A 23,379-nucleotide genomic window follows, 5' to 3' on the forward strand; every position below is an offset into this window, starting at 1 on the left:
TGATAGAGGAAGGATACAGGCAGAAGGCTAATGTACAAGTGTTGTATGTTGTAACAGATTAGAAGATTGTAGCTAAAACAATGGGATAAGAAAAGAAGAAGAAGATAGTGTGTAGGCAGTAAGTGGATTTTAAAAAATACTGATGAAAAGCTTGACAAATTTAGTAAAATATTAAATAAGGCAATGGGTAACGAAGGGTATTAAAATATATATAAGTACAGAGGTAACCACTGGAACAAAAATAAGCGCCAAACCCTCCTCAATTTTTAAAAAACAGACAAGCAAAAATACACATCTCCCAATGAGCACAACAGCCAATATCATAAAATACATATAATTAGAAAATGTGATATAATTGAAACCAAAAGCATCAGTTCTCTACAACCTGTTAAAAGGGGTTTAGACTTGGCTCACAAAACAAAAACCTTGTGGAGACAACAGACACATGTAAAATAAAGTGATTCAGAGAAAAATAAAGGATTGGACAAAAATATTACAGATAAATGAAAAGAGAAATTGAACAGGTGTAGCTGTTCTGATACAAGGCAAATTGAATTCAAGCCCTAACACATTAAATGTGACAAAGGACACTTTTTTTTTTTTTAATGTTTATTTTTGAGAGAGAGCACGTGAGCCGGGGAGGGGCAGAGAGAGAGGGACACAGAATCTGAAGCAGGCTCTGGCCTGCTGTCAGCACAGAGCCCGAGGACGTGGGGTTTGAACCCACAAACCATGAGATCATGACCTGAGCTGAAGTCAGGGGCTTAACCGACTGAGCCACCCAGGCGCTCCAACAAAGGACACTTCTTAATGCTATAAGCCACAAACTCCAATTAAGATAGGATACTTACGAAATATATATTCACAAATATATGTATGTATACACACATATCAAATAATACAGCAATCGGGCATCTGGGTGGCTCAGTTGGTTAAGTGTTTGCCTTTTGAGTTTGGCTCAGGTCATGAGATCATGGTTCGTGAGTTTGAGCCCCGCATCAGGCTATGTGCTGGCAGTGCGGGGCCTGCTTTGGATTCTCTGTCTTTCTCCCTCTCTCTGCCCCTCCCGTGTTCATGCTGTCTCTGTCTCTCTGAAAATAAATTTAAACTTTAAACATACTAAGAAAAAAATAATACAGCAATCAACTTTATAGAACAAAACTATAGGAGATGCAAAATGCATAGTTAAACACACTAACAATAGGACACTTTAATTTAAACAAATGGTAAAAAAAAAAAAAAAAAGAGAGAAAAGCTCTCAACAACATAATAGGCTGTATTTTATGGAGATCTGTACTTAAAATTTATAACCTGATAGGAAAAGACAACGTGGCGTACTCAAAAAAGTTGTTTGTATATTAGATCACAAAGAAAACATCAGTAACATCCATAAAGTAGAAATTTTACTGTAAACAACACTTTTATAGCAACATAACAAAACTAGAGCTTACTAACAAAAACAAAAATCAGGCCAACCTACCTGGAAATTAAAATTTAGTTAGTTAGTTATGGGAGAGCACAAGTGGGGAAGGGGCATTGGAAGGGGACTAGAGGATCTGAAGCGGGCTCAGCACTGACAGGCTGACAGCAGCAAGCCTGATGTGGGGCTTGAACTGTTGGACTATGAGATCATGACCTGAGCTGAAGTTGGATGCTCAACTGACTGAGCCACCCATGTGCTGCCCCACCAAATTGTTTTTGTGTTTGTTTATTTTTGAGAGAGAGAGAAGAGAGACAGAGGATCCAAGCCTGATGCAGTGCTTGAAGTCATGAATTGTGAGATCATGACCTGAGACGAAATCAAGAGTCAGACCCCCTACCTGGAAATTTTCAAACTTTCATTAAATACACGCATGCCTTGGAGATCTTGTGGGGCAATTCCAGACCACCACAATAAAGCAAACATTGCAATAAAGCGAGTCAAATGAATTTTTTTTGGTTTCCCAGTGCATATCAAAGTTATATTTACACTATAGTCTATTAAATGTGCAGTAGTTTAATGTCTAAAAAAGTACCTATTTCAAGTAAATACCTATTGGTAAAAAATGCTAAAATTTGAGCTTTCAGCAAGTTGTAATCACTGATGACAGATCACCATAACAAATATTATAATAATGAAAAAGTTTGAAATAGTAGAGGGATAAGAGTAGATAAAGAAGAAACACTAACTGTATCTGCCAGTGATACAATAGTATACCTGAAAAATTTGAAAGAAATCAATGCTAAAACAAAGAAACAAGAAAAACAAGAATTTAGTATAAGAGCAGGATACAAAATTGATAATTATAAAAAAGTAGCTTTTATATATACAAACAATTAGGGGACATAATGATGGAGAAAATCCCATTTATAATAGTCAAAAGGAAGACTAAATATGTAGGAATAAATTTACAAGAAATATGTAAAAGTTAGGTAAGGAAATTTTTAAAACATTCTGGGAAGATTTGGAAAAAGACTTAAACATTGAAAGATGTCCTCTTTTGGATAGGAATACTAAACATCATGATAACAGTTATTTATTTTTTAAATGCTTTGACCTCTACAATGGCAGTAAAGATTTTAATTTGAAACTACAGGTTTCACCTATAAAGCTGAATTTAGCAACAAGACAAAAAATTAAATAATTTGGTAAATGCAGTGCTTTAAAAAATTTTTTTAATGTTTATTCATTTTTGAGAGACAGAGTGTGAGCGGCAGAGGGAGGACAGAGACCGAGGGAGACATAGAATCCAAAGTAGGCTCCAGGCTCTGAGCTGTCAGCACAGAGCCCGATGTGGGGCTTGAACCCACGAACCGTGAGGTTATGACCTGAGCTGAAGTCTGACACTTAACCGACTGAGCCACCCAGGCGCCCTGAAAAATATTTATATTCATAATTAGAGAAATGCAAATTAAAATGACAATATTTTTTCTCACCTATCAGACTGGCACACATTTAAAAATATGTATTCTTTTGGTGAGGCCATGGAGAAATGGGCATTTTTGTACATTGCTGATGGAAATGCAGACTGCTACAAGCCTTCTCTAGGGCAATTTGGGAATGTGTAGCACAAAGGACATAGGTGCTTACCTTGTGACCCAAGCGATCCTACTTTTAAGCAGTCTCTGCTGGAGCTACACCTCCAACAGTATGAAAATACAATATGTACAGGGTTATTTATTGTTTGTTTATATTGTTGCATTGTTTATAATTGCAAAATATTAGAAATGCTCTAAATATATACATAGGAGAGTGTTGAACAAACCATAGGACATCCATACAGTTAAGTGTTGTGCAGCTATACTAAAGGCTGAGGAAGGATGAACTGATAGCATAGTTTCTAGGAGATACTGTTACATGAAAAAAGCAAAGCCCCATGGGACGCCTGGGTGGCTCAGTAGGTGAAGCTCAGGTCATGATCTCACAGTTCATGAGATTAAGCCCTGAGTTGGGGCTCTGCACTGATAGGATCCTGCTTAGGATTCCGTCTCTTTCTCTCTCTCTCTCTCTCTGCCCACCCCCCCCCACCCCCACGTGTGCTCTCTCTTGCTCTCTCTCTCAAATAAACTTTATTAAAAAACAAAAACAAAAAACAAAGTCCCAAAGCATATGCCACCTTTTATGTAAAAACTCAGTTTGCCAGGTATCAGTTTGTTGGGTCTCATCTATAAACTTGCCTTTTTTTGCCTTCTCTGTAAAAATGGGCCTTGGCCCTTATCCTTGGCCAACTGGCACATTGTTAAGCTTTGTCAGTAAAAGTGCAGAAGAGACTTTGCAAGACGGAAGGGTTTTGCTTGCTGGGCCGCTGTTCAGGGCGCACAGCACCTGGCTGTCTGTAGCTCCCATTGCCCAGCACTGTTCCCTGCCCCTCCACCCCCCTTCGTGTTTCCCCTGAGCAGCTCCTCCTCGTACCCTGCATTTCCAGCAGTTTTGCTGCTGGAGCACCATAGCAACTTTCTCTGCCCTTCAGGGAGTCACAGCCATGGCCTCTTTAACAAACTGTGGATCTCAGTCCTGTGGGGAGAAAAGGAAGACTTCTTGGGCACTCTGTCTCAGCCCAGAGGACAGGATGCTCCTTAAGTGTGCTATGCCTATATTCTGCAGTTCTTTACTTCTTACTTACTAATCACTACTCTAATCATCTGTTAAAGTTATTACTTCCTTAGATTAAGCTTTCTCTGTTCTAATTACCGTGTAGGTTTTTTTCCTCCTAAATTGAACTCTGATAGAAAAAGAATTTTTTTTTTTTTTGAAAGAGAGAGGGTGAGTGGGGGAGGGGAGAGAGGGAGACAGAGAGAGAATCCCAAGCAGGCTCTGCACTGTCAGTTCGGAGCCCGATGTGGGGCCAAACTCACAAACTGTGAGATCATGACCTGAGCTAAAACCAAGAGTCGGATGCTTAACTGACTGAGCCACCCAGGTGCCCCACAAAACTTAAGAAAATACACAGATATTTGCTTATTTGAACAAAACAAATGGAAAGCATAAACCACAACTGTAGAGATTGGTTGCCTACAAGGGGTGGGTGGGAAAGGAGTGGGAAGTAAGGAAGGAATGGGAACAAGTTAGTAGGGATGAGGAGGGAATGGTGCTTCTTTGGATGTGTGTGTGTGTGTGTGTGTGTGTGTGTGTGTGTGTGTGTGTGTGTGTAAACACATTATATGTATCTATAACTCTGACCGTTAGGACCATAGTGAGGTCTCACCTATCCTTTACCTGTCTCCAAAGCAATCAATTAAAACCAGCCAGGATGTGAGTTATTTGGGGGGACCCAAAATAGAGCACAAGAACTAACAAATGACACTGTGTCACAGATAACAACACTGAAGAGAATGAGGAAGAAAGAACTGACCTAAGTCCTGCAGAAGCGTAGCTTGATTCAGTCTTGCAAGGCTAAAAACAAAAAGTACTGTTCATGACTTAGTGATTCTGAAACTGTGTTTTCTAGGCTTGAACAAATAAGTGAATTAATTAATGGGTAAGGGGAGCCGGGTTTCTCACCCGTGGAGAAAGAAGTTACAAGGAAAGGTTGAGGGCTAAAATGAGCCCTCTGAGTTTTGTTTGAGATTAGAGTGTCGGTATAAACTCATGGTTAAATATATACCAGATAGAAAAATACAGAAATGCAGATGTTTGTACATGCGTGGGATAATACACATCTGCATGTTTTCTGCCTCTCTCCGCTGAGAGGTTTGGAAGCACTGATGGCAGTGGCATTGAAAACACCCAGGGCTGAGACCGGGAAATACAGGGTGAGCCTTGAGCATCTTATGGTGCTAGAAAGTAAGGAAATGCTTAAAAAAAGGATGAGGGTTTGTTGAAAGAACGGGAGCCAACTTGAAGGAGTTCCTGATGGCCACAGTTTGATCAGCAGAGTAATTTAATTAGATATTAGTTAACTAGGTACTAACCTACAGAATGAAGTAAATATGAGTTCGTGTTACTATAAATGACCAAATAAATGGGAGAAAAGAGACCCGTCGTTCTCATAATGCCAGTGAATAAATGTAGAAGGAGGGAAATAGAGAATTGCCACGAGGCATATTCCACAGTAATATATGTGCAGACAAAATTTTTTTTTAATTTTTTTTTAACATTTATTTATTATTGAGAAAGAGAGAGAGAGAGACAGAGCATGAGCAGGGGAGGGGCAGAGAGAGCAGGAGACACAGAATCCAAAGCAGGCTCCAGGCTCCGAGCTGTCAGCACAGAGCCCGACACGGGGCTCAAACTCACGAACTGCAAGATCATGACCTGAGCTGAAGGTCGCTAACCAACTGAGCCACCCAGGCGCCCCAGACAAAATCTCCTTTTGAATGCTAAAATTCCTGGGTGAAAGTTCTAGGAGAAACAAGATTTGCATGGTTTCAAAGGATCTCCCCCTAAATACTCAGCAACTACAAAGGAAAATAAAGTATCTTTTTAGCGTAGGAATCGGGCAGACAGGAACCTAACCAAGGGCAGCCTCACCAGTAACAAGACATGTAAATATCGACACCATGAACTTCTTGGTGTGAACCGTGAGGACATCATTCTTGTGGTATTCTTGCCCCAAATGTACAACCTTACGCTAATTGTGAGTAGACAGTAGTCAGTGCAAATTCAAGGATATTCTACAAAGTAACTGAGCGGTGCTCTTCAAAAGTGTCAAGATTATGAACGGCAAGAAGAACTGAGGAACTGTAGCCACCTGGAGGGAAAGGAGAAGCAAGAAATGCAGCACAGTGTCCTACAGAGGATCCTGGCGGCGGAAAAAAGGCATCACGTTTAAAAATTTGTGAAATTCGAAAAAGACTTACCGTTAATAATGCTGTATTAATGTTAATTTTCTGATCTTGACAATTACTCTCTGATCATATAAGGCATTAACATAGGGAAACCTAATGAGAGGTGTAGGGGACTCTCTACTAATTTGACAGCTTCTCTTTAAGTCTGACATTACTTCAAAATAAAAGTTGAGTATTGAAGATACCTTGGAAGACTCAGTAAAGAATATTGAAGTTTGATTTTTCTTGTGTCTCTGGCAGGGTTAGAAAGAGGCTTCTGGAACAGCGGGAAGAAACCATAACGATAGATCGGGTTTGCAGGCAAGAAACCTTTGCTTACGAGATGGTAAGAGTCTCCTCTTTTGCACCTTTTCCCGTGAAACAATGAACTGTGTCATTAGGCGTTAGTGGTATCTCCGTGGTGGCTTTCTATTGGATATGCTTAGTTGAAAACAAACCGGAGAAACCTCGTTGGGACTGGGAACTGGTAGGAGAAACAGACCCATACCTGGGTCTTTCAGATCTCTGCCTTTATTTTTGCTTTTAGCTTAGTCTTGCTCTGTATGTTAGGCTAACTTCATGCCTTTTCATCATCCTATTCCCGATACTTCTGTTCTGCTCCGGATTTTGATTTCACCACATTCTTCCTTAATCTACCAGCTCTTAATGTAAACGTCAGAAAAATTTAAGATGCGGAGTAGTGAGGAATTAAGTGTTAGTAGACATGATGGTTTTATTCAGTACATATTCTTGAGGACCTACTGTGTGTCAAATGCTGTGTTGGGCACATTATAGTACATAAGGGCATCTGTTTTCTCTCCCATGTATATTTTTATTGTAAAATTTGAGTAACATAAACCTTACTATTTTAAAAAAAAAATTTTTTTTTTTTAACATTTATTTATTTTTGAGACAGAGAGAGACAGAGCATGAACACGGGAGGGTCAGAGAGAGGGAGACACAGAATCTGAAACAGGCTCCAGGCTCTAAGCTGTCAACACAGAGCCCGACGCAGGGCTTGAACTCACGGACCGTGAGATCATGACCTGAGCTGAAGTCGGCTGCTTACCAGACTGAGCCACCCAGGCGCCCCTAAACCTTACTATTTTAACCATTTTCAAATGTTCAATTTAAGTGACATTAAATACGTTCACTGTGTTGGGTATCTCTTACTATTTCTAGAACTTTTTCATCACCTCAAACAGAAATTCTATACTGAGCAAGGAACTCCCCATTTTCCTTTCCCCCAGCCCTGAACCTTTATTCTACTTTCTGTGTCTGTGAATTTGCCTATTCTAGATACTTCATATGAGTGGGATCATGCAATATTTGTCCTTTTGTGTTCAGCATATTTTACTTAGTATATTGATTCAAAGGTTTATCTGTGTGTTATAGGTATCAGGACTTCATTCTTTTTTTAAATCTGTTCATCCTTTTTTAAGTTTATTTATTTATTTTTGAGAGAGAGCACAAGTGTGCATGAGCAGAGGAGGGGGAGAGAGGGAGAGGAAGAGAGAGAGAGAGAGAGAGAGAGAGAGAGAGAGAGAGAGAGAGAATCCCAAGCAGGCTTCTTGCCATCATCACAGAGCCCAAAGCAGGGCTTGATATCATGAGCCTCAAGCCCATGACCTGAGCTGAAATCAAGAGTCAGATGCTCAACCGACTGTCACGCAGGTGCCCCCATCTATTTATCTTTTGATGGACATTTGGCATATTTCCACTTCTTAGCTATTGTAATAATGCTGCTGTGAACATGAATACACAGGTATCTGTTTGAGTCCATTTTCATTTCTTTTCAGTACATATCTGGGAGTGGAATTGCTCAGTCATAAGGTAATTCTAGGCTTAACATTTTGAGGAACCACCAAACTGTTTTCCAAAGGAGCTGCATCGTTTTACATTCCCACCAGCAATGCACAAAGATTCTAGTTTCTCCACATCCTCTTTAGCATTTGTTATTTTCTGGGTGTTTTGTTTTGTTTTGTTTTGTTTTGTTGAGAGTAGCCATTCTAGTGGACCTAAAGTGGTATCTCCTTATGGTTATGCATTTCCCAGGTGATAAGTGATGTTCAGCATCTTTTTATGTGCTTGTTGGCTCTCTATATATCTTCATTGGAGAATGTCTATTCAAGTCCTTCACTAGTTTTTTTATTGGGTTGTTTGTTGTTGAGTTGTAAGAGTTCTTTGCATATTCTGGATACTAGACCCTTACCATATGTGTGATTTTAAAAATATTTTCTCCCATTCTACAGGTTGTCTTTTCACTCTCTAGATAGTGCCCTCTGATACGCAAAAGTTTTAAAATTTGATTAAGTGTGGGCACCTGGGTGGCTCAGTCATTAAGCATCTGATTTCAGGTCATGATCTTGCTTGCGGTTCGTGAGTTCGAGTCCCACATCGGGTGAGCATGAACCCCACTTCGGGTGAGCCCTACTTCTCTTTCTCTCTCTCTCTCTCTCTCTCTCTCTCTTTCTCTTTAGCATTTCTATATGGCAAGTCTAGTAGCAATGAACTCCTTCATCTTTCTTTTTTTTTTTAATCTGAAAATGTCCTTAATTTTTCTTTCATTATTGAAGGATATTTGCCAGGTATAGAATTCTTGCTTAATGGTTTTTGTTTTCCTTTCTCTCTCTCTCTCTCTCTCTCTCTCATGTTTTAAAATATGTTGTCCTACTCCCTTATCTCCATGGTTTCTGTGAGAAAATACCTGTTAATCTTACTGAGGAACCTGATTTCCTTTAGTTGTTTGGGGTTTCTTTTAGCTTATTGAGTGCATTTAAAAAGACTGTTGATCTAACATTTTTTTTTTTTTAATTTTTTTTTCAACGTTTTTATTTATTTTTGGGACAGAGAGAGACAGAGCATGAACGGGGGAGGGGCAGAGAGAGAGGGAGACACAGAATCGGAAACACGCTCCAGGCTCTGAGCCATCAGCCCAGAGCCTGACGCGGGGCTCGAACTCCCGGACCGCGAGATCATGACCTGGCTGAAGTTGGACGCTCAACCGACTGCGCCACCCAGGCGCCCCTGATCTAACATTTTTGACCAGTAATGTCAATATCTGGGCTTCCTCAAGGATGTTTTTTGTCAGATTCTTTTTTTTTTCTTTGAATGTGACATATTTTCTTGTGTTTTGTGTGTGTGTGCTTTATAAGTTTTTATGGTTACCTGGACATTCTGAGTGTAATTTTTTACTTGTTGAGGGTTGGAGCTATCTATGACTTTTCCAAACTTTTCTCAATGTGTGTATTCCTTGTTGTGTATGTTTATGGATATTTCTGTTTCATTACCTCTGTGGGCAGCCGGTGACCTGTTGAAGATTTCCTTAAATGTCTGCCTCCACAAATGGTGGGGGGGGGGGGGGGGGGCAAGGCCCTGTCTCTAAATGTTCTAGTAGCTGCTGCTGTGGGAAGCCACTGCTGGCAGGAGGCTCAACACCAAGGCTAGTGTGGGCATCAGGCCATCACCAGACCAACCAAAACACCTAGTTTTGGGAGAACAGGGTCCCCACAGCTTGTCATATGACATCAGCCATTTGTTCCAGGAACACAGGCCACTATTTCCACACCTGCAGTGGAGCTAAGGAATGGGGATGGGTGCTGGTTTGTACCCTGTGCTTACTTGTGAAAGATCAGTGGCTTGTTTTCTCATCAGACGCTTCCCTGGTGGATGTAACTGACCGATCACTTTCCAGAGTTTCAAAAATAGTTAATTCCGGTCTCTGTCCATCTTATTGGTTGCTTTGGTGGAAGGACTGACCCCCAGAGCTGCCTACTATGCCATTTTGTTTAACATCACTCCCTCTTATATTTGTACGTGTACTTATTTTTGTACTTCTTAACTAGTCCACCCTGGTGGCCTCTATTCTGTAGTTACTGCACACACATAATAGAGGGTGTGAGGTATTAAAGATGTGATAATGTTGTAAAAAGCAAGACAGTGTTGGTTTTAGAGCTAAATAGATGTGTATTTGCATCTTAACTTGCTGATTTACCATGATTAAATCTGAACCTCTGTGCATCATCTGTCAAATAAGCGTTCATAGTGAGATGAGAGGGGGTATGTAAAAGTGTTAGCAACTGTAAATGCCAGTGTTCTACCAACATTCGTTGATAGCTCCTGTTTTATCATCAGTGGCTAAGCACTTAGTGCCAAACATTGTCAGATGCTTTATGTACACACTCCCAGCAATACTTCTATAAATTGAGTATTTTCTGGTTTTTTACGGAAGAGGAAACTAAAGCCTAGAGAGATTTTTAACAATTTTCTTAAAGTAAAATTAAGAGGCAGACTCAGGGCCGTCTGACTCAAGCTCTTGCTGATGGCTGTTGTTCCATACTGCCTCTTACCTATGTCACAGTGCCTGATTTTTAAGGTCTCTTACTCGTTTTTCTCCTTCAGGAGTCACATGCCATAGGAAAAAAGCCTGAAAACCCAGCAGACATGGTTGAAGAAGGGGAGCTTATCCTATCTGTGAATATCTTGTACCCCGTTATATTTCATAAGGTCAGTAGTAAAATCTTTTGAATTTTGCAGATAATATGGTTGACTTTTGTCAAAGGGTTTCATTATTTGAAGAGTCACAATCCTTAGGGCTCAAAATAAATGAAACATATGCTGCTTTATCGGACATCCTGCCTATATCCTTGGTTTCTTGTTTTAATAAGAATTATCATAAATAAGGTCAAATTTCAAATAATCTCTTAAGAGGATTACAGTTATAACACTGGAATGTATACCTAATTGCTGCACTGGAAGCAACTGAAAGTATATGCAAATCTTCAGTGATTCTAATTATATGAATTATTGAGGGAGTTGTTTTTTTAGTTTTGTGTTTTTTTTTAATTTTTGTAGTATCAGAATACAGACATTTATTAGGTTTTAGTAGTAAGCACACGAGATGTATTTGGGTAGAAAGCTGTGAAGTTTTGACTTTTTTGTGACCATAGTAGGGAAGTGAGCCAAGGACACTGGTGGAATATGACCAGGGATCTTGGCTAAGGACGATGGTGTGAGTCTCCTTTCTGATTTCTGGAGTTTTGAGTTACCTCTTTTTAATTTTCTTTCTCTATTTATTGGTTTTTAAAATTACATCCAAGTTAGGTAGCATATAGTGCCTTAATGATTTCAGTAGTAGATTCCAGTAGATTCCAGTCCCTGTGTATAACACCCAGTGCGCATCCCAACAAGTGTGTTCCTTAATGCCCCTTGCCCATTTAGCCCACCCCCCCCCACAACCCCTCCAGCAACCCTCAGTTTGTTCTCTAAGAGTCTCTTGTGTTCTGTCCCTCCCTTGTTTTTATATTATTTTTGCTTCCCTTCCCTTATATTCATCTGTTTTGTGTCTTAGATTCCATATATGAGTGAAGTCATATGATAATTGACTTTCTCTAATTTCGCTTAGCATAATACACTCTCATTCCATCCACCTTGTTGCAAATGGTGAGATTTCATTCTTTTTGGTTTCTGAGTAATACTCCATTGTGGTGTGTGTGTGTGTGTGTGTGTGTGTGTGTACACACACACATCATATCTTCTTTATCCATTCATCTGTCAATGGACATTTGGGCTCTTTCCTTACTTTGGCTATTGTCAATTGCGCTGCTATAAACATTGGGGTGCATGTGCCCTTTCGAAACAGCACACCTGTATCCTTTGGATAAATACCTAGTAGTGCCATTGCTGGGTCGTAGGGTAGTTCTGTTTTTAATTTTTTGAGGAACCTCCATCCTGTTTTCCAGAGTGACTGCACCAGTTTGCATTCCCACCAACAATGCAAAAGAGATCCTCTTTCTCCACATCCTGGCCAACATCTGTTGTTGTCTGAGTTGTTGATGTTAGCCCTTCTGACAGGTGTGAGGTTGTACCTCATGGTGGTTTTCATTTGTATTTCCCTGATGATGAGTGATAAGCATTTTTTCATGTGTCTGTTAGCCATCTGGATGTCTTCTTCGGAAAAGTGTCTGTTCATGTCTTTTGCCCTCTCACAGGATTATTTGTTTTTGGAGTGTTGAGTTTGAGAAGTTCTCTATAGATTTTGAATACTGACCCTTTATCTGATAAGTCATTTGCAAATATCTTCTCTCATTCCATCTGTTGCCTTTTAGTTTTGCTGAATGTTTCCTTTGTCGTGCAGAAGATTTTTATCTTGATGAGGTCCCATTAGTTCATTTTTGCTTTTGTTTCCCTTGCCTCCAGAGATGTGTTGAGTAAGAAGTTTCTGCGGGCTAAGTCAAAGAGAGTTTTGCCTGTTTTCTCCTCTAGGATTTTGATGGCTTCTTGTCTTACGTTTAGGTCTTTCATGCATTTTGTAAGAAAGTGATTCAGGTGCATTCTTCTGCGTGTTGCTGTCCAGTTTTCCCAGCACCATTTGCTGAAGAGACTGTCTTTATTCCTTTGGATATTCTGTTCTGCTTTGTCAAACATTGTGGCCGTATGTTTGTGGCTCCATTTCAGGGTTTTCTATTCTGTTCCATTGATATATATGTCTGTTTTTCTGCCAGTACCATTCTGTCTTGATGATTACAGCTTTGTAATACATCTTGAAGTCCGGAATTGTGATGCCTCCAGCTTTGGTTTTCATTTTCAGGATGGCTTTGGCTGTTTGGGGTCTTTTCTGGTTCCATACAGATTTTAGGATTGTTTGTTCTGGCTCTATGAAGAATGCTGCTGCTATTTTGATAGGGATTACATTGACTATGTAGATTGCTTTGGGTAGTATCAACATTTTGACAGTATTTGTTCTTCCAACCCGTAGCATAGAATAATTTTCCATTTTTTTGTGTCTTCTTCAGTTTCTTTCATACACTTTCTGTAGTTTTTAGTGTATAAATTTTCCACCTCTTTGGTTTGGTGTATTTCTAGGTATTTTATGGTTTTTGGTGCAACAGTACATGGGATCGATTCCTTGATTATTTCTCTTCCTGCTACATCATTATTGGCAACCGATTTCTGTGCATTGATTTAATATCTTGCAACTTTGCTGAATTCATGGATCAGTTCTAGCAGTTTTTTTGGTGGAATCTTTTCGGTTTTCCATATAGAGTATCATGTCATCTGTGAAAAGTGAAAGTGTGACTTCCTCCTTGCCAATTTAGATGCCTTTAATTTCTTTTCGTTGTCTGATTGCTGAGGCTAGGACTTGCAATACTATGTTGAATACCAGTGGAGAGAGTGGACATCCCTGTCTTGTTCCTGACCTTAGGGGGAAAGCTCTCAGTTTTTCCCCATTGAGGATGATATCAGTGGTCTTTCGTATATGGCTTTATGATCTTGAGGTGTGATCCATCTACCCCTACCTTCTTGAGGGTTTTTATGAAGGATGTCGTGTTTTGTCAAATGCTTTCTCTGCATCTATTGAGAGGATCATGTGGCTCTTGTCCTTTCTTTTATTAATGTGAGGTACCACATTGATTTATTTGCAGATGTTGAACTAGCCCTGCATCCCAGGTGTAAATCCCACTTGATCACGGTGAATAATTCTTTTAATGTATGGTTGGATCCAGTTGGCTAGTATCTTGTTGAGAATTTTTACATCCATGTTCATCAGGGAAATTGGTCTGTAGTTCTCCTTTCTGGTGGGGTCTTTCTGGTTTTGGAATCAAGGTAATGCTGGCCTCATAGAATGAGTTTGGAAGTTTTCCTCCCATTTCTATATTTTGGAACAGCTTCAAAAGAATAGGGTTAACTCTTCATTAAATGTTTTGTAGAATTCCCCTGGAAAGTCATTTGGCCCTAGACTCTTGTTTTTTGGGGAGAATTTTGGTTACTAATTCAATTTCTTTACTGTTTATGGGTTTGTTCAAATTTTCTATTTCTTCCTGTTTCAGTTTTGGTAGTGTATATGTTTCTAGGAATTTGTTGATTTCCTCCACATTGCCCATTTTATTGGCATATAATTGTTCATAACGTTCTCTTACTATTGTTTTTATTTCTGCTGTGTTGGTTGTGATCTCTCCTCTTTCATTCTTGATTTTATTTATTTGGGTCCTTTTTCTTTTTGATCAAACTGGCTAGTGGTTTATTAATTTTGTTAATTCTTTCAAAGAACTGTCTCCTGGTTTCATTGATCTGTTCTACTGTTTTTTTTCGGTTTCAGTAGAATTGGTTTCTGTTCTAATCGTTATTATTTCCTGTCCTCTGCTGGTTTGGGGTCTTACTTGCTGTGCTTTTTCCAGCTTTTTAAGTTGTAAGGTTAGGTTGTGTATCTGAGACCTTTCTTCCTTCTTTAGGAGGTCCTGGATTGCTAATATACTTCCCTTTTATGACTGGCTTTACTGCATCCCACAAGTTTTGGGCTATGGTGTTATCCTTTTCATTGGCTTCCATGTACTTTTTAATTTCCTCTTTAACTTTTTGGTTAGCCCATTCATTCTTTAGTAGGATGTTCTTTAGTCTCCAAGTATTCATTGCCTTTCCAAATTTTTTCCCGTGGTTGATTTCGAGTTTCAGAGCATTGTGGTCTGAACATATGCACAGTATGATCTTGATCATTTTGCACGTGTTGAGGGTTGATTTGTGTCCCAGTATGTGGTCTGTTCTGCAGAATGTTCCATGTGCATTGGAGAAGAATGTATGTTCTGCTGCTTAGGATGAAATATTCTGAATATATCTGTTAAGTCCATTTGGTCCAGTGTGTCATTCAAAGCCATTGTTTCCTTGTTGATTTTCTGCTTAGATGATTTGTCCATTGTTGTAAGTGGGGTGTTAAAGCCCCCTACCATTACAGTATTATTGATGAGTTTCTTTTTTTCCTTTTTTTAATGTTTATTTTTGAGAGAGAGAGAGAGAGAGAGAGAGAGAGAGAGAGAGAGAGACAAAGCTTAAGCGGGGGAGGGGCAGAAAGAGAGAGACACGGAATCTGAAGCAGGTTCCAGGCTTTGAGCTGTCATCATAGATAGAGCCTGATGTGGGGCTCGAACTCACAAACCATGAGATCATGACCTGAGCCAAAGTTGGATGTTTAACTGACTGCACTACCCAGGCACCCCTGAGTGAGTTTCTTTATGTTTGTGATTAATGGATTTATATATTTGGGTGTTCACATTGGGGGCATAAATGTTTACAATTATTAGTTCTTCTTGGTGGGTAGACTCCTTAATTATGATACAGTATCCTTCATCTCTTGTTACATTCTTTATTTTAAAATCTAGGTTGTCTCATATAAGTGTGGCTACTCCCACTTTCTTTTGGTGACCATTAGCATGATAGATGGTTCTTCAACCCCTTACTTCCAATCTGAAGGTGTTGTTAGGTCTAAAGTGAGTCTCTTGTTAACAGCACATAGATGGATTTTGTTTTCTTATCCATTCTGTTACCCTGTGCCGTTTGATTGGAGTGTTTAGTCCATTGACATTTAGATTGAATATTGAAAACTCTGAATTTATTGCCATTGTGTTGCCTGTAGAGTTGGAGTTTCTGGTGGTGTTCTCTGGTCCTTTCTAGTCTTTGTTGCTTTTGGTCTTTTTTGTTATTTCTTTTCTCCCCTCAGAGAGTCCCCCTTAGAATTCCTTGCAGGGCTGGGTTAGTGGTCACGAACTCCTTAACTTTTTGTTTGTCTGGGAAACTCTTTTATCTCTCCTTCTATTTTGAATGACTGGCTTGCTGGATAAAGAATTCTTTGCTGCATATTTTTCTGATTCAGCACATTGAAAATATCCTTTCACTCTTTTCTGGCCTGCCAAGATTCTGTGGATAGGTCTGCTGCGAACCTGATCTGTCCTCCCTTGTAGGTGAAGGACTTTTTTTCCCTTGCTGCTTTCATAATTCTTTCCTTATCTGTGTATTTTGTGAATTTGACTATGATATGCCTTGTTGATGGTCAGTTTTTGTTGAATCTAATGGAAGTTCTCTGTTCCCAGGTTAGGAAAGTTTTCTGCTATGATTTGCTCACCTAAACCTCCTATCCCTTTTTCTCTTTCTTCATCTTTTGGGACTCCTATGATTCCGATGTTACTCCTTTTTAGTGAGTCACTGAGTTCTCTGATTCTTATCTTGTGCTCTTTAGCCTTAGTTTTCCTTTTTTTTTCTTCTTCATTATTATCTGTAATTCTACTGATTGGCTGATTTGCTGCTGTGCTTCATTCATCCCTGCCGCTGTGGTATCCATTCAAGATCACATCTCAATTATAGCGTTTTTAATTTCACTCTGACTAGATTTTACTTCTTTTATCTCTGTAGAAAGGAATTGTTTTTTTCAACCTCAGCTGGTATTCTCATTATCGTGATTCTAAATTCTAGTTCAGACTCTTGCTTATATCTGTGTTGAGTAAGTCTCTGGCTGTCTTTCCTTCCTGTTCTTTCTTTTGGGGTGAGTTCCTTCATTTTGTCATTTTGGAGGAAGAAAAAGTTAATGAAATAAAAACATTAAAAACAACACAAAAAATCAAATAAAGGAAGCTAGATCCTAGGTATGTTTACATCTGCTTGTTGAAAGAAGCTTGAGTGAATAGAGAAAAAAGGGAAATAAGAGAAACGAAAAAGTGAGAAAATGTTTCAAAATTAAAAATAAATAAAATAGAATAAAATGAAGGTAAAGTAGAATAGAAAAGTAAATTAAAAAATAAATATAGTAGAAAAAAATTTTAATTTCACATAAAAATGGAAAATAAAAACTTTCTGTATCCCAGAATAAGAAGACAAAAAAAGAAATTTACAAATACCAAACCAATACAACAAAAAAACACAAATAGATGGACCAATGAACAGAATGAAATTACTACATCTAGTTTCCCTTAGAGGTCAAACTATGAACCACTTTATAATCCATACACTAAGCAGGAGGAGAGTCCTGTGGTTGTCCTTTTGGGCCTGGTTCACGGCTCTGTTCTCCACTAGGTGGTGCTGCTTAGCTTGCTGGGGTGGATCGTTGTGGCGCATATACGAATGTATGTGCTTGCGCGGGAGAGGTGAAATGGAATGCCCAGCTTCCCAGTTTCTGACTCAGGAACTCTGTGCTCTCACCAACTGGCAGTTAAGCACCCCTCCTTTGTCTCCAGCCTCTGTCCACTCCCTGCTTCTACACTATCTGTGTCCAAGCTGTCAGCCTTGCAGGCGGCACCTTCCTCCCAAATTTTATCTCCAATAGGGCTGTTTCCCAACCCCTCCCTCTGAGAGCCCTGCGGCTTGGACCGGCAGGTACTCCGGTCCTCTACGACCCTCTAGAGGAAGATCTCATGGAGCAATGGCCAGGTGCCGGCCCACCCCTCAGGAACATTCACACAAGCACGCTGCTGCAGATGCCCAGAGACTGTGGCCAGGTGCCAGCCTGCCCCAGAAAAATTCCTCACGATTGTATAGCAGCAGCATTTCAGGGATTACGGTAAATCACAACACATCACCAGCGCCAGGTTTCACCACACCCTGGCGTCTTTGTTCCAGTGTCAGCAATTATGCTCTCTGGGGTCCCCTGGGACCTTTGCCTGTGGGGAGGCCGGAGACCTCTGCCAAATGCCCTCCTCGCAGGGGAACTGCTTCTGCCCGTGTGGCCTAAGGACCCCTCTGACTTTTCTGCCTGCTCCTGAGGATTCACCCTTCCCACCAGAGCACCACCAAGTAATGGGCTGCGAGATTTCTGATGCTGTCCTCCCTTGTTTATGAGTCCTGATGGAATTGAAACCGTCTCCTTTCTCCTCTCTCCCTTTCTTGTTAAGTCAGTTGTGGGTGTTGCCACTCTTTCTTTCTCTCCAGCTACATTCTGGGAGAGTGTATCTCCTGGACTCTTCCCCCTTTCTCTGTTCTCCACAAATATAGCTCCCTGCCCTCTGTGGCTTCTCTCTGCCCCACTTCATGTCTCTATGCTGTGTACCTGCCGAGTTCTGTGGCTCAAGTTATGCAGATTGTTGTGTTAATCCTCAGATCAGTTTTCTAGGTGTGCAAAATGGTTTGGTGCTGATCTAGCTGCATTTAAGGGATGAGAGAAGCAGAGAACTTCCATGCTGCTCTGCCACCTTGACCTCTCCCCTCAGAGTGTGTGTATTCTGGATTCCCAAAATAGATGAGTCATACACTTTGATAAGGTTTGCTTGCAATATTACTATACATGAGTTGTACTTTTGAATGAATAGTTACTAATGAAGCATCTGGGATATAGTTAGTGCTAATTACCTTGTTTGATTAGGTTCTGAAGTTACCAATCAAACTAAACCAATAAGCCTGAACCTCTGGGGTCTATAACATGAGAGTATAAAGATTGCTTGACTTCAGTGAGGTAACTTCCAGGATATTTTAAAACACAGTGCTGCTAGATGAAGTTATATGCCAGAGGTTCTTCTTGCTAATGTCATTTTAATAGCCTTTTGATTATAACTTTACCTTAAACTAAAAAAGTTCATTGCCAAGTGTCTTAGTCCCTTTTGGCTCCTTTAACAAAATATCACTTACTGAGTGGCTTATAAAGAGCAACTTATCTATCACAGTTCTGGGGCCAGCATGGTCAGGTGAGAGCCCTCATCCAGGTCTCAGACTTCTCATGTGGCGGAAGGGGCTCGGGAGCTCTGTGGGATCTTTTATAAGAGCACTAATTCCATTCATGAGGGCTTAACCTTCATGACCTGATCACTCCCCAAAGACCTAGCCTCCTAACACTATCACTTGGGCGTTAGGATTCCAGTGCCTGAATTGGGGGCGGACACAAACATTCAGACCTTTCACCAGATGTCTCAATCGTGCCCTTGCGATTTTAACTTACGGACGTGACTGAGTGACCACACTGGAAGCCAATGCCATTGAAAGGAGACTTTTATTACTTACATTTCTTGAGAGGAGCGAGTATGCCAAGATGCAGGGCCACAGGGGGAAGCACCAGTGAATTCAGGAGGCAGAAGGAGTGGGGAGAAGCCAGAGGTGACAGCCTTTATTAAGGTTTCCATGGGAAAGGCTGGGCAGGGCAGGGCAAACAGTTTGGGATTGGCTAGTTTGGATAATTCTGGTGGGCTCTGGGGTGCAGGGGCTATCCCTAGTTGTCCGCTCCCTGGCCTTACATTGATTTAGGATGGGAAATACTGGCTTGGTGTGTGAGGGTTAAACCAAGGAGGTGGTTTCAGAGAACAGGGTGTGAATCACAGGGGAGAGGTAAACAATTGTGGCCATTAGTTGGGACCTGTGATTAATGGGTTCCAAATAGGCCAGTACAGAAACCGAGAGAACACAGAACACTAAGTTATGAGGATAACTTTAAGAAAACCAGTAGCTTCATTGAGATCTGGTCAGGACAGGATTTATTGTTTAATTGCTTTGTCTCTAAGTGGACACTTACTTATCTACCATTTGACTTTCAGCACAAAGAACACAAACCATACCAGACGATGCTGGTATTGGGCAGTCAAAAGCTCACGGAACTGAGGGATTCAATTTGTTGTGTCAGTGACCTCCAGATTGGTGGCGAATTCAGCAACACTCCTGATCAAGCTCCTGAGCACATAAGCAAAGTAAGATGGTTTTTGTTGTTGTTTTTGTTGTTGTTTTAACCCTCATAAAATAAGAAGAAATCATCATCATCATCATCATCTAAGTAAGTAGTGATATTACAAGGCTGCTAGTAAATCTTCCAGTAAATGCTTTCTTCTCTGCCACTCCATCAAGCCTATCTCTTCCCTTCTTTATCTTCAATGAGACTATGCTCAATTTTGATTTCCTTATCTCCCCTTCAGCTCCCCTTCAACCATTCAGTGTACACCCTTCCTTTTAAGGCCGCAGGGACCACCTGTTGTCCAACCTCTTCTCCATGTTCATACAACTTTTCCTCACTGTGCCGGTTGAATTCACTGTTCACTGTTTCCTCTTTCAAACTCTGAATTTCAGTCTGTCATAACTGCCCCCCACCACCTGAGAGCCCCATCGGCCATAGAAGGTTCTGTCAGTCCAAGCACCGGCACCAAGCAGGGATATAGATACCAACTGATGTTGGTCTTTGTCGGTGTTTCCCACGGAGGTGCTCTCAAAAGGACAGAGAAACTCTACATAACCCATTGGGTAAGGATGAAAAAGGGTCAAAGTGGTAGACCAGCCACCCACAAAGTTTCAGAAGGGATTGTTTGGCCAGTAAAGTAGTAGGTCCTTGTGAATTCCATTGGCGGGCAGACTTGAACTCCTTCTGTTACTTGGTACAGCTCTGGTAGAAGCCCTCAGGTTTACTGGCCCCCTTGAAAGGGGCAGCATCTCCTGTAGGTCAGAAAAAGATATTTGGGTCAACTAGAACGGACATGGAGTTTGGACACGAACCATCATAATCACTATTTTTGCTGGTTCCTGTGCCACCAGCCAGATAAATGTTGTTATAACCCAGGTTTCATCTTGGTTCTTCTAAATTCTCCTGGTCTTTCCCCAGTTTTCATGGTTTTAAGTGGACTCTTACCTTTGTTAGTGTCTCTTCTAGCCATTTTCTCTCCTGATGTCCAAATCATTTCTTTTATTTTTATTTTTCTTTTCTTTTATTTTATCATTTCACTTCATTTGATTTCATCTCAGACCATTATTTTAATTGCCTCCTGGACATTTCCACGTAGCCTCACTGCTGCCTGGCATTGTATTGCATTTCTGTAGCGACTCACTCTACCGCCTTTTAGGAGAATTGTTTCTTTCATTCTGAAACTGCTGGCATCTTTTCCTCATGACTTACCGTCAGCTGAAACCCTTGCTGTTTGTTTCACTGAGAAAATAAAGTTACCAGAAAGGCATTTTCCATCACCCCTCACCTGCATTTACCCCTCTACCCGTCTGCCCGTGAGCCCTGCCTTCCCACCTGTGACGGTGGCTGAACTAAGCCTGCCGCTCCCTGCACTGGGATTCCATGTCCTCCAGCTGCTTGCCGTCACGCCATGGTTGTGCCATCCTGGCATCTCCCCCATCATTACAAGTGTGCCGTCGGATCTCCCGTCCAAACCCTCTTCTTGACTGCGCAGCTCCCTCTAGCCACCACCTCATCTTTCTACTTCCTTCTCAGCACACTGACTCATAGCAGGTAGTAATAATGAGTTAGTAATCGTACCTAAATTCATTGTTTTCTCTTTTTCTGCCACCACTTTGGCTTGCACTCACTTTTGTTCCCTACCAGTCCTCAAAAATCACTTTTACTGATGTCACCGGAGACTTCGTTCTCACCTTTTTTGACAGCTCATCGACATAAGACACAACCGAATAGTCCTTTTTCCCTGCCACATTTTCTTTACTTAGATTTTAGGATATTATATGCATTTGATTTTCCTTCTTTCTTTCTTTTTTAATATTTATTTGTTTATGAGAGAGAGCACGCAGGCATGGGAGGGGCAAAGAGTGGGGGACAGAGGATCCGAAGCAGGCTCTCCGCTGACAGGGGACAGCCAGCTGCAGGGCTTGAACTTCTGAATGGTGAAATCATGACCGGAGCTGAAGTCGGACATTCAACCGACCGATCCACCCAGGTGCCCCCAAACTCACTACATAAAATTTTTCCTGACCGTCCCTCTCTTGGGCACTCCGGCACCATTTCTTTTGGCCATATGGTGCCTAGAATTATAGGCTGACGCTGTTTGATTTCTCTCTGCCCCACAAGGCTGCTGTGTCCCAGTCTTTTCAGTGATTGGCAAGGAGACCAGCATCGTGACTCACACACAGATCTCACTTAAATTTAGTCACGTTGAAAATGGGTTTAAGATCATTGGTTTCTTCACATTTGACATCTTGGTGCTCTTGGAAGTAAACATTAAAGAGAAACAGGTTGAAGTTCCAGGCTGTGTGCAGAGCAGAAGTCTCTTGTAGGGTTTTCTCAACCCTACCAAAAAAGCCCCAAAAAACAGAACCAAAAAAGCCCAAAAACAGGTGGAACTGTAGTTTGTAAGTTTAATAAGCAAAATCTGAATTCATTCTCCTTGCAACCGTGTCGTCAGTGCTCAAAGGAGCTCAAGTCCAATATGCGAATTCGTTTTAGCTCCAGGAACCCCAGAGAGTGTTTTTAACCAGCCTTGGCTCATTTGTCGTGTTTGTCCATCAGGGCTGATGTCTTCCCAGCTCTTTCCAAGTGGGGAGGCCCGCTGACCCATAGTCCTCTTTTAAATATTTTCCAGCTATGCTTTGGAAAGTGACCTCAAAAATAAGTGAAATTTTGCAGATACTAACATTTGGCCCGTGGAAAGATTTTTAGGTCACCAGTTGGCATTTATGTTTTATGGTTTGGGATTTTTTTAAGTTTTGCTTTGGAATTTTTTTTTCTATTTATGTGAGTCCTCTTTCTTCTTTCTTTTTACTTTTTTTTTTTTTGATGTTTATTATTTTTGAGAGAGAGAGAGACAGCAAGCAGGGAAGAGTCAGAGAGAGAGGGAGACACAGAATCAAAAGCAGGCTCCAGGCTCCGAACTGTTGGTGCAGAGCCCGATGTGGGGCTCAAACTCACAGACCACAAGATCACGACCTGAGCTATAGTCGGCTGCCCAACCGACTGAGCCACCCAGGTGCCCCGAGTCCTCTTTTTTCTTGAGTAGTCTGGTGGCTTGGAAAATTCTGAACATGCTCACAGGAAATGTTACGATGAGTCCTAATGTACCCATTACCTACCCTCACCAGTTCTCAGCATTTTGTCAGATTATTTTCTCCGTTCACCTCATGCCTTTGTCCCACCTGACAACATTGAAAATTGGTCCTTCAGTTATAATCCTCTTTTTGACAGCTATTTGGCATGTATTCCACTGGTGATTGTAGAAGAAAAAATCAGTGAGTGGCAGTTCTTGTAGTTGAGGAAAGGAGAATCTTTATTCCAACCAATAAGCAAGAATTTTGAACATTATCTTAGGTGGCTTAGTATGTGAGAAGTCTGGGAGAATTGGGCCAGGATATTTAAATCTCTTTTAAAAGCATATGTCTAAAACGTAGTATGTTTTGCTATAACATTTGTTTCTGGACTATAGTAGTTAAATAATGGAGTGCATTTTAAAAATGTATGTATAAGATTAGTGCCAGTATTTTCTACTCAAGTGTTTTTTTTTTGTTTTTGTTTTTGTTTTTTTAGTGTTTATTTTTGAGAGAGAGACTGAGCACAAGCAGGGGAGGGGCAGAGAGAGAGACACACACAGAATCCGAAGCAGGCTCCACGCTCTGAGCTGTCAGCACAGAGCCTGATGCGATTCGGGACTCGAATTCACAAACCACAAGATCATGACCTGA

General features: G+C 40.8%; 1 protein-coding gene across 5 annotated transcripts in view; it reads left to right on the forward strand.

Moving 5' to 3' along the window:
• The window catches only part of SNAPC3 (small nuclear RNA activating complex polypeptide 3), a 69,573-nt gene that overhangs the window by 11,021 nt on the left and 35,173 nt on the right, over window positions 1–23,379 (forward strand). For 4 of the 5 annotated variants that reach the window (XR_005792454.1, XR_005792453.1, XR_005792456.1 and 1 more), the window contains exons 3-5: window positions 6,508–6,592; window positions 10,648–10,752; window positions 19,524–19,673. Coding sequence is in view for 1 of the 5 variants with exons in the window: in XM_040481297.1 (XP_040337231.1) it covers window positions 6,508–6,592; window positions 10,648–10,752; window positions 19,524–19,673 (340 nt within the window). In the remaining 4 variants the exon portion in view is untranslated. The remainder of the gene's footprint in view (window positions 1–6,507; window positions 6,593–10,647; window positions 10,753–19,523; window positions 19,674–23,379) is intronic. The other variant, XR_005792455.1, reaches the window with a different exon arrangement.

This window comes from Herpailurus yagouaroundi, unplaced genomic scaffold (genome assembly GCF_014898765.1).
Source record: "Herpailurus yagouaroundi ecotype Mexico unplaced genomic scaffold, PumYag 160, whole genome shotgun sequence".
Classification (NCBI taxonomy): Eukaryota; Metazoa; Chordata; class Mammalia; order Carnivora; family Felidae; genus Herpailurus; species Herpailurus yagouaroundi.